Source organism: Acanthaster planci, linkage group LG01 (genome assembly GCF_054643075.1).
Source record: "Acanthaster planci isolate LZ-2023a linkage group LG01, COTS_SCS, whole genome shotgun sequence".
Taxonomy (NCBI): Eukaryota; Metazoa; Echinodermata; class Asteroidea; order Valvatida; family Acanthasteridae; genus Acanthaster; species Acanthaster planci.
The window spans coordinates 24,412,347-24,424,252 of record NC_141777.1 but is presented as its reverse complement, the minus strand read 5'-3'; the positions used below and the strand labels follow the sequence as shown (position 1 = coordinate 24,424,252).

The 11,906-nt window shown below is 42.5% G+C and overlaps 1 protein-coding gene across 15 annotated transcripts in view; it reads right to left on the bottom strand.

The window, feature by feature from the left end:
- Window positions 1–11,906, bottom strand: part of LOC147800585 (ryanodine receptor 2-like) — a 191,447-nt gene that overhangs the window by 19,405 nt on the left and 160,136 nt on the right. For 14 of the 15 annotated variants that reach the window (XM_087144452.1, XM_087144448.1, XM_087144476.1 and 11 more), the window contains 12 exons: window positions 11,099–11,285; window positions 9,033–9,103; window positions 8,234–8,299; window positions 7,615–7,694; window positions 7,037–7,140; window positions 6,403–6,460; window positions 5,872–5,948; window positions 5,373–5,452; window positions 4,618–4,716; window positions 2,957–3,045; window positions 1,828–2,016; window positions 242–397 (listed from right to left, as the gene is read on the bottom strand). In XM_087144452.1, coding sequence (XP_087000578.1) covers window positions 242–397; window positions 1,828–2,016; window positions 2,957–3,045; window positions 4,618–4,716; window positions 5,373–5,452; window positions 5,872–5,948; window positions 6,403–6,460; window positions 7,037–7,140; window positions 7,615–7,694; window positions 8,234–8,299; window positions 9,033–9,103; window positions 11,099–11,285 — 1,256 coding nt within the window. The remainder of the gene's footprint in view (window positions 1–241; window positions 398–1,827; window positions 2,017–2,956; window positions 3,046–4,617; window positions 4,717–5,372; window positions 5,453–5,871; window positions 5,949–6,402; window positions 6,461–7,036; window positions 7,141–7,614; window positions 7,695–8,233; window positions 8,300–9,032; window positions 9,104–11,098; window positions 11,286–11,906) is intronic. The other variant, XM_087144495.1, reaches the window with a different exon arrangement.

Here is an 11,906-nt window from a genome sequence, read left to right as displayed (position 1 = left end):
AAATATAGACTGGTGCCGTAATGATTTTGCCTCTCCTGTGTGAGTGTGATAGGAACCATGCAGGAAAATAAACAAAGTATAACACATGTCCTGTTTTCAAGGTGTTGAGAGTGATGAAACTTCATCTTTGACTCTGTGCCCTCCGGTTGTGGATTTTCTGCCAACAAAGTATCTGCTTATTGATACCCAGCATGCTTTGGGTCATATCCTAGCAACCAAGTGATTGATATCGCATAATCACCTCCTGGCGGCCGGTAACCCGTAGTTCTGCATGGTATGCAATCCCGAGGCCTGCTGCCTGGCAATGTTGGGTACCTTGAGTGTTTCCTTCAGGGTACCGGTGATTTCCCGTGCATCTTCCAGGATGCGGTTACCCAGCAGGATGCCGATAAGTTTGCTGTTGGTGGGACGGTGAGAGGCCGAAATGAAGGACAGACAATGAATGGATATCCCCAAATATCCTATAGTGAGCTACTTGGACATTTTAAAGGGCCAAAGTCATTTGAGAACAGAGCAAAGGTGTGAGTTGGTGTATGACAACGCTGATAGGGTTAGCCCTTGCACACATATTGCTGTTCCCAAATGACTTTGGACATACTTCACTTTGAGCATGCGCTGTTGGAATACCCAATTAGCTTGTTAAACAGTCTTGCCAAACAGTCACCGCTTTTTTCTGCTCTGTGTATTTGCTTAGAGTGACTAGCATTTTCTTGTAAAGTTAATTTTCAACTTTTTAACAACTAAAAATCCACTTTGCTTTTATTTTAACAAGGAAGAATCCCATCTGAACTTGGTCAAATTGCAATTCCACTTCCAAAAGGACAAATTCCACAAACCTTTGAGATCAATGAATTTCGACAATAATTGAAATGTGAAAAAGAACTGGGCGATCTACTGTTCCACCAAAAATGACCTTTTAGATTAGTTTGTGCTGTGGCGGTAGTGATCAACACCGGCTGGAGGGTTCTAAGCATGAAGTTGAAAATAAGAGTCTAAATGCGAGACCTGATGAAGAATGGGCCAACGTGATAAATGCATTTGGAAATCTGAACACATAAAATGTATGCAAGGAGTGAAATGTTGAGAAATTGATCCCGTTTGGAAAATAATGTTGACACATCCGTGACTGTATCGTTCTTCATGTAATCCACAAAATATGGCAAGACATGCACCACTTCAATGAAGTGTGTAAGCCTTGTGCAACTTCAACCAATGCCGTTCCATGCTACTACCATAATGCTGCATGTATTTTTAGCACACTATAGAGGTTTTTTTTTTTACGTGATGTAACATTATGGGCAAAGGCATTTCAGGAAGCGTACCATGTCCGTGGAGGCGCATGGATTTGTGTAATTCTATTGGCAGTTTCATGTGACCCGGAATGTTGAGAGACTTTGTGGCATGGCATGTGCGTTTCCTCGCACATCCGTGTAAATTGAACGCTGACCATCAAATATCATGTGACTGAAAATTTTCAATATAAAACATTATGTTCATGACATCACTGTGTCCATAATGGAAGAAATTTGCTGAACTGTTCTGTGCACAAATATGGACTTGTCTACAAGGAATAACGTAAGATTGTGCGTGAGCACACTTATGCTACGGCTAAAAATTATGTCTGCAGCTGGGAATGGCATGCATGCCTGTGAAAGCCACTGGCTTATGACTGAAACAACCTCCCACAGAGAAGAGTGTGACTCCCTGCCACAGCCCGTTAATCTAGACATGGACTAAGAAAGGGCCATGCCATTGGCCCTTTCCTCTCAGAGCTCCTATTCTAGAACGCCCCTGGTCAAAGAGGAAGAACAATCGCCGCTGGCCCACCTGATGAGGAAGAACACGAAGGCACACATCTTCTTGGACAGAAAGAAGAATATCTTGATGAGGCCCCACAAGATGGAGAAGATGGAGATAGAGCGCAGCTTCTTGGGGCTGTAATCCTCCAAGAGGTCATTCACTGACTTCCGGATGCTGGACGGACGCAGGGAACGGAAGAACCACATCAGCCATGCCCTGGAGAGAAGGTCACATGTTAAAGTTGGCCTTGTTCACGAGTTGGCCGACTTGAATCGAAAGCAAGGCAATCCCGGTGAAAACTTTCTAAAACGTACCACGTGTGGGAATGAAGATGATACAATAGGGACAATGATACGTTACCGTCATTTCGCTCCAAAGGACAGTTCCAAATTATGGATATAAAGTCATGTTGCTTTTATTGTCCACATGAAAAACATTTTCACACAGAGGCTATATTGTAATATCTAGTAAAATAGCCAGGCTCGATCAGATTGCAGGACGTTTTATAAAGTAAATTAATAAAGTGGTTTCAGGAGAGCAGGATCCAAAGTAGCCATCTTGTAAATAAAGCCCATTCCACAGTTTCAAGTAGAGAGTAAAATATTGAAACAGTCTACAGGGAAGGGTTAACATTTGGCCCCTCAGAATATGCTAAATGCCACAACACTACCACTTAATGTTAGGTCTAGACTGCTTTTTCCTTTAAAACTCCTAAAATTATCTTTTTTTTGACGGTAGCCCTTCCAGCAAAACAAAGAGAACAAAGAAACAGGTACTGTAAAGCCACAGAATACACAATTAAAAACACAATGAAAATTGTAAAATGTATCCCCCCATCTGCACACCACAGTCCGCTTTTGAGAAATATATGGGCCACACAGTATCAATCATGCAGAACCTGAAACATTCCATCTGTCCCCGGGTCAAGATCCTTGGAAATGAAATAGGACATACATATGGTTCACAGTTCAAAAACTCCTGGAGCTGAGAGTAAATGAAGGCAGGCTGAGGAACGGTTTCAAAATATTGCTGGAAGACTGTTACAGAAAGATGTGCACTTTAGGACTATAACTGGTCTAAAAAAGGTCACAATGAAGTTTTCCAGACCAGGCAGCATGTGAATGTTGAAGCGGAGACTAGAAATCTGACGACTTACTGCGAGTCTCTTCCCCCGAAGGCAATGAGACTGACTATGCTCTCCAGCATGCCTTCTGTGGTGTTACTCATACTGGCTGCATGCTGCATCTGTGGACAGAAAACAAAACTGGACCTCAGTTTTTACTGGACACAAACTTTTCCATTGATACTCATTTCCCATTTCAAGGCTAGATTCACTGAACCAGCTCGGCCAAAATGTTGACTTGGCTTTGTGTAATGATCTCACTAACGGGGGTAAAGTAACCCTTCATTTCTGCATTTTGAAAGAAAATGTACATACAGAGGATTCAGTGGTGGTTTTAATCAATCAACAAAGGCTTTAACCTCTTGCTGCCGAGGAACCCCATTTCGAGCACCATGGTTTTATACGCAGAGCCCAGGTACCCGAAATGAGACAAAAGAGCTAGTCCGTGTAACAAAAGACCCTACTCGGAACAAAAGACCTGCTGCTGGGAATTGCCATCATTTTTCGGCTTGCATCTTTTAATAATAATAATAAGGAACATTTATATTGCACAGATACTATGCAAATTTACTCAACTGCACATAACAATACCCATCACTAGCAGAGATGAAAATCAGGTGTTGGAAAAAGCTTCATGAAAGAGATGAGTTTTTAGAACAGTCTTGAATGTGTCGACAGATATAGCATTTCTTACATGAAAGGGCAGGTTCCAAAGCCAAGGAGCAGCACAAATACATGTATATGCACGGTCTCCAAAAGCTGCCTTAGTTCTACGATAGGGATGACTAAGGATCAACCTGTCCTGTGAGCTACAAAGACTGTACACATGTGACTGGGATTTAGGTGTTAGTAATTCTGAGATATAACATGGTGTAAAGTCACGCAAAGCCTTAAATGTTATTTTTTGAAAGTAATCCGTCACTGTTTTTAAAAAGTATACCACTGTTTTCGGCATAGAGCGCCTATGGATTAGCACCGCCGACAAAAGTGCTCCAGGGCCCAACTGATGAGTGACACAGCACTGCTGCATGCTAATCCAGCTGCGTTCGAAAAGATGCCACTCACATTCACTCACAAAGGAAATTACGCAACACGTCACAATTCTGGGCTCTCTTTACAGGGCGGCAGGCCTGGCTGAAATATTGAGGAGTCAATGACGGTTACCTGTCAGCTTAGAGTAGCCACCACACAGTCATTCGTGTGGGTGTAAATGTCCATTAAATGAAATGATGAATTTTTGAAGAATTTTGAAAACTGAAATCTTGAAAATCTCCTGTGTGCACTGCATTTTTTAAAGCACGCGGCAGCATGTGGTTAATGAAAAATGTTACAATGTTGTTGCATTTGCTATCTTTCGCTACGGTTGCATTTCATTATTACTGCACAAAATGGTCACATTTCACATTCCTCTCTGCATGTAATGTGACTCCTTGAGCCTTAGTACGGTATCAATTTTTTTAAAAATAGAGAAACTCGGTAAAACTGAATCCTGACACTGGTCTGAAATTGAAATCTGTACAAACTGTCAAAAACCCCATTGGCATAAGTCCAGTGTAATAGTGTCACATCCAATCCTGTCAAGGATTTGGGTTAGTGTAGTAGTTCTTTCCTTGCCCTCCACCTCCATGGCCCCAGTTCGATTCCCGGTTCAGTCCACATGTGGATTGGGTTTCCAGTCCCTACATTATTACTACCTCAAAGATGGTGTCCTCACAGAAGTTAACAAAGTCCTGAAGTTTTTCCTTCTCGCCTCCTTCATTGACAAGCTCATGGAGGAAGGCATGCTTGGATTCCTATAAGAATCATAAAAAACATACACCTTGACACCAAGAACTCAGACATACACGCAGTACCACACAACACACATTATTTGCTTCTACAAGAGCTCCAGTCCCTTCATCAAATAAATGAATTTCAGGCAAGGGCAGAGACCAGTCTAGAGGTCAAAGGTCTTACCTAGAATGGTGATCTTGTAAGTTTATCATCACCGTTAAAATCCTACCACATACCAGGGAAGTAACCGGCAACTGACATTCAGGCTATGATTATGCATATTGTGACTCCAATTGGACATAACAAGCAGCTATATCGAAGTCACTAGCTTGTGGCTGCAGCTACTTCCCATAGATGAATGTATTATTCACAGCCACAGTCAGTTAATGTAGACACTGCATCACAGTGGTGTTTCACCTTGGCACTATTCAGATACATCAGGTTAATGAAGTCTAGGATACAGACTATTAGATCAACTCAGTAACGTTAAAATTTTTTGTCTGTGAATCTGAAATTGTTCTCAAATTCAAATCTTAATCACGTATCACAGAAAATGCCTTGTGCTGCTGGTGTCAGAAATTTGGTTATCCCTGAAAGTATTTGGTTTTAAGACCTTCCCTCTTTTGATGGTTTTTATGGGAGGATTCCCGGACATATTCCTGCACTGATGGCATACCTTGATCTGTGGCTTCTCCCATTGAGCCTTGTGTGACTCTTTGATCTCAAAATACACACGCTCAATGCGCTTGCTGCTGCCTGCAATTACAATTGGACAGATATTCATTGAAAAAAAGGTTGAACATCACACAAGTAAGATATACACACAGCAGCATGTAGAGATGGCAGCAAACATGCTTGTCAAGGAGAGAACCGCAACAGCGATACGTGTACATGCAAAGAAAGACTTCGGCGGCTTCAACCTGAACCATCTGGTGTTCACTGATCCAATCAGACAGACTGACAAAGCTGTCGACTAACTAACTGCATGAAGAAGCCCTCTACCTAGCAGTAGAAATTGGTCCTGATTACAGATTGCACCTGAGATAGAACACCAATATCCAACGGACCAACAGACAAACAAAAACGGTGTAGCAACGACAACTGGAAAATCGCATGTGAACACCTAAACATACCAATGAAGACAAGACGGTCGTAAATTCCAAATAATGCCTTACCCATGATCTCAATCCGGCCGAGGTAAGGTTCAAAGTTATTCAGTAAGCTCTCTGCAAGCTGTTTGAATCTCTCAAGCCTAAAAGTGATAAAAAATAAGTTGATATAATAAATAATTAATACACAAATTTAAATGACAAGAAACATGATGAAAAATGGGAAAGTGAATCTAACAGGAAAAACTAATGTTCATGAAATTTCCATTATTTTCCTCTTCAGTGCTAACATCTGCAAAGTTGAAGGGAAGTTGAGAAGTACCACATCCTCAAGATTCAATTGCTTATCACTCAAAAATAACCCAGTCTCAAGTTATGTACAATTCAAATAAAATGGGATGAAGTAAGATGAGCTGTGACCTAGAATGATTTTCAGCTGTAGTTGATTGGACAACACAACTCTTGAAGTGAAGTCTACAGCATCTCAAGGCAATCTCGACCATTTGACAAAACTTCACGAGTACACAAAATTGATAATACAAAAGATTCTGTACTTGCTTAAAATCAGAATTAATGTTGTGGATGTTAAGGTCTCACCTGACATCGTTTGGCATGTGGTCAGCTAGATTTGTCAACAACACTGTCAAGTTGAAACCTGTAAACCGACAAAATGTCCAAAGTCTAAATTTCCAACTTAATTATGGCAAATTAGGTAGGTGAAAGTGTCATCTCAACTTCCACTGCTGTGGCCCAGGTTCACATTCCAACCAGGCCAACATTTGGCCAAGTTCAGTTCTTTCAGTTCCTACTTGATCCTTGCATTTTACTCATTTTCTGAATCTGACTGGGCAGCTACGGACCTACAAATGCTTCTGAGAAAGCACTGCACTTATGACCAAAATATATAATGACCAGATAATCAGGTCATTCTGACCAAACCATGCACATCTTGTCAGGTGACCGACTCAGATCTGGGGTGAAAAAATTTGCCCCAAAAGGGAAGGAGTTGGGAATTAAGGAGAATGGGCAACGGCATCCAAGGTCATATTTTTCCGAGAGACCAAACCGTAGACATGATTTCAGGCTGGATGTTCCAGTCTGTAGTGCATTCATAAGATGCACAGGCAGAGCCATTTTTGTACGCTTTCATCCAAGTGAGATTGACTCATTAGACTACTTTTCATTGATTTGACAGAACGACCCAGTACGGCATAGTGCATTGCCCACTTACCAATGTCTTGGGCGGGACCATGGAAGCGGTCGGTGAACTCATTCAAGTCAATGCGTCCATCATTGTTGCGATCGGCACACTTCAACAGATAGTCTATCTCTTCACTGAGGGGGGAAAGAGTTCCATCACTCTGTTAGTTTACTAGTAGTGATATAGAGAACACAAATGTGACCAGTTTCCAAAAACGCAGCGAAAAGAAGTTTTGAAAATCATTCACTGAAGAAGAAAATTAGCTGTTTCTCTGTGCATGTGAACATCACTTTCAGCAAACATTTACTGTAAATCTTTGAAATGTTTAGAAAATCTAGGTGCTGAACAATTCTGTCAATGTTCGCAAGAATTCAAAAATCAAAGCCCACTTAAAGTCCCCAAATGCTGGCACAAAGATGGCACAACATGTAAGTATGCTCTTTAAAATCTTGAACAGATCTGAAAATTGTATCGTGGTCTGCAGTGTATGACACCCATCCTCACTATTTCCTAACTCTACATTTAATCTTGATCTATCTTGTCAACCAACTCCCCTATCCAAGAGGAACACAAGTCCCTTTTCGTGATGCTTTGAGCTAATTACTCACCATGTGTATATCTTCTGGGACTCCATTGCAACCCTGAACTCCTTCGGCGAGATCCAACCATCGTTATTTGTGTCATACTCCTGCATGAAGGAAGGTTATTTTGATATTCTAAAATCCAGATCTTAATGCCTCAGCACACACTGAGTTACCTTACAATTGACAAATAGTACACATAAGCAAACGTTCTGAAGTGTAGAGCCTGTTGAGTGCATTAAAAATCTGAAAGAGTTATTTTGCAATGTGCTTGGAACTACAGGATTAAAGTTTGTATGAGACCCGATCCCACAAAATGTGTCTTCAGGCCATTTTTTGGAGTAATTTTGTTTTACTTTTGCATATAAAAAGAGTAAACCAAGCTTTTTAATTGGATGCATCATTTAGTCTAGCATCCTGACGAAAATAGACATAATGTGGTTGAGAAAAATAAGTTCTGATTAGTTTCCATTGTGCTAGATTCTAAAGGCCCATAGCGGGAAAATGGCTACGGCAACCTGTGACTCATTTTATTAGGTTGGGTCACAAAACTGCTCACAGACATTTAGTTCGACTCAGGTAATTTCCTTGCTAACAAAAGTCTGCTGAATAAAGACTATCATGAAAAAGGAAATATTTTTCGTACCATGAAAGCCTCGCAGGAGGCCAGATCCTTCAACTTCAGGAACATGTCAAAGAACTTCAAGATTATCTATGAAATACAAAAAAGATGCAAAGTCATTTCATATTTAACCACTACCAGCCAAGGACTCCGGGATCGGAGCCGTATGGTTTATATGTGTGGCCGGGGTCTCCGAACCCGGACAAAGGAAACAGGGTCCTGTAACAAAAGACCGTACTCCGAACAAAAGACCAGGCTGCTGGGCATGACCGGCATTTTTCACTCTCAAAAGTGGTGATAATCCAGCGTTATTTTGAAACCATATACCAGGGTTTGGGGTATTTAGAGCAAGCGGATTACCACTGGGGACAAAAGCTCTCCACCACCGCAGCAATGAGCCGCACAGCACCGCTGCATGCTAATCTGGCCCCTATTGAAAAGAGGTCAGCAGTGCACTGAGCCAGGTTCGTGAACAAAAGACAGTTGTATAACACCGCACAATCTGGACTCTGTTTACAAGGCTGCAGGCCTGGCTGAAATATTCGGGCGTCAATGAAGGTCACCTGTCAACTTAGAGTAGTGCCTGAAGATTACTCCGTGCGGCTATAAACGAATGTTAAATGGAATGATGAATTGTTGAAGGATTTTGAAAACGGAAAAAATTATAGTCATGCCGGCCCAGCATCCTCAATGTTGAAAAATGCCCCGGTCCGAAGTGGTTAAGACAAATAGCGACGATAGAGAATTTTTTTTGGTTCTTAATCTCGTTTACAGAGTGAGAGGGCCTCAAAAGGGAGAGTCTTGATAACTTGGTTGATCTTACCTCCATATTGAGAGAGGACTCAACAAGTGTGTCTACCATCTGTTTGCCAATGGTCCCATGCATCACGTTACCTACAAGCCAAACAACACAAACATGCTGGTACATCAGTTGCAATACATAGCTTAGTGTTAACACTTAAAAGAAATCAAACTGCACACTTTGCATTCAAAGCTTTGGTTGCTGCAGGTGGTTGTTGAATTGTCTCCCCACATCAGTGATACCCTGAATTGACAATCAGCATAACAATGTACAGTGTGTACAGAAAGATGTCACTTTATGATGTCAATGATTTGTGTCTGACACGTCCCAGCCCCACAAACCAGAAATTCTGTACAGGCCTGTCAGGTTCCTGAGAGAATAAACCACAAATATTACCAGCCTTAGAAGTGTGGGATGCACCACTTCATGCCACCGGATCATACAATGTCAAATGACAATTGCTTGTTATTAGCAATGTAGGGCACAATATTATGTAGGCTTTGAGTCACTCTGCACCCAATACCTGATCTTCATTATGTTACTTTATTGACTATGTTGCTCTTATCTTATTGAAACACTCGACACTGTTGAGACACGGAAATTACAGCTGAAAAGTCAGTAGCTTTAAAATGGTGACGGTGATAACACAAAACAGGTCCAGGTGAGTAAGGGACGGTGACCATTTAGATCCGGTATGGATAGGGCCCGACCCTACCCAGTCCAGTATTGAGCCAGGCCGGTATTCAGCCTGCCCTAGTCTGGTACACAGGCTTGTCTGACCTGTGCCCTTTGAAGTCAGTGAGACGCATCAGTTTATTGCCTCTCAGAGAACAGCGAGAGCTGAACAAAAGAAGACTTACCAGATTATAGCCGACTGGCAAGAGTTAGCCGAAAAGTCATTCCTGCTGCTGCTGGCTCGAGGTGAATTGTATTAATTAACTGATGGGCAGATTGAAACTTTATAATGTTCCATATCTTGATTCTTTTGAAGTAGTAGGTGTTAAGTAAACACAAAAACAAAGAACGTTTAACTTCCTTTAGCACGCAGTGCCAGCGTTTGCATCGAGGTGTGATATTTTTCACGTGTAACGCTGACTGCAATAAGGGCACTCCACGAATGGATCGGGCTTGGTCCGGATTTCTTCTAGCTGGACATAATTTTCAGATGAGTATGTTTATGTTCTGCCTTATGTTTTTGTTAAAACCAAAAGAATATAGCTCAAGAGTAAATATATCAAACAAGGGGAACGTGCATAAGAGTCACAGGGCTAGCAAAGTATCGGCAAATGTGGTGGTTTAAGGGGGCACTATTTGCAAAACCGCACGGCAGGGGCTTTGATGTGCCAGGGGAGAGGCTGCATTGTTACGCTCCTGGCCAACAACTGGGCAGTGTACGGTTTCATTGTGTTAAACCACATGGGTTGTAGCTTTTTCAGAATGCTCGGGAAGATTTCTATTGTTTAGTGTAAAAATGTGACAGGGGTTTCTTCTGGGTTACAAACAATAAACTCTAGAATGGATGAGTGTTTGATCAACCACCAGACCAGTCTCCAAGTCTGGTAGCAGGTCCGCTATGAAAGGGGTTTTTGCTACCGGACTAGCTTACCGGGAGCCCTTCCCTTACTGGATCTAAATGGTCACCGTACCTAAACAATCACTTCTCTGACAGAGTGGATTACGCATACTTATTAAAACTTGCAAGAAAGTTATTGGAGAGTGAAATTTGACAGACCCAATGTGACAGCTGAATTCAGCCGATGTCTCTCACTGTTTGTATTATAGACTAACCTGAGGAGATGGCATAACTGCGAAGGCACCATACTAATACATGCATTATTGTTGGTAAATCCCGACACCCTATTGGTTGACATGGCATATGACATGCATGTACCACTTCTCCATGAAAGTTATGCCACTGCAAAAATAGCTTCTAATTTTGGTTGTCGAATTGCACAACACAACTACTTCATCAGCCACAGCTACCATAAAACCAGGTTCATTTTATACGTGACACATTATCTCATAAGGCGTCAAGGGGTGCCGGACAGGGGAGAGTCAGAGCCTGCTTGTGGGCGTCCTTCACCCACCTTCCAACATGCTGAGCAGCAGCACCACCATCTCCTTCTGCAGGTTGAGCAGCTCCCGCAGCAGCTCCAGCTGGCCGGGGTCCTGGGAGAGCTTCTTCTGGAGGTTGGCGAAGACGTGTAGGAAACCGCCCACTGCGTCCCACAGCCTGCTGTGAGCCAGGGCCAGCTGGTTGCCCGAACAGGGTCCCTAAGGGCAGAATCCATGCATATGAGCACGATCAGTCCTAGCACCACGTTAAAACTTCACCAGATCTGGCTTGACATACTCATCGAGAAATAAATGCAAATGATACAAGTGCTTGAGGGGTAAAGACGACAACCTCCATTCTCAGGTCAAAAATGGCTTTGTTAACCACTTGCTGCCGGGGGACCCGTTTCGAGCACATAGGCTTTATACACGGAGCTGGGGAACCCGAAATGGGACAAAGGGAACTGGGCCTTGTAACAAAAAACTGTACTCGGAACAAAAGACCAGGCTGCTGGGCATTACCCACATTTTTCACTCTCAATAGTGGAGATAATCCAGCCTTTTTTTGAAACATGATACCAGGGTTTGGGGCATTTAGAGCAAGCGGATTACAACCAGGGACAAAAGTGCTCCATCACCACAGCAATGAGCCACACAAAAGTGCTCCATCACCACAGCAATGAGCCACACAGCACTGCTGCACGCCAATCTGGCCCCTATTAAAAAGAGGTCAGCAGTGCACTGTGCCAGGTTCGTGATCATAAGAAAGTTATGTAACACCACACAATCTCCAGGGGCTCTTTTTAGAAGGCTGCAGGCCTGGCTGAAATACTCGGGCGT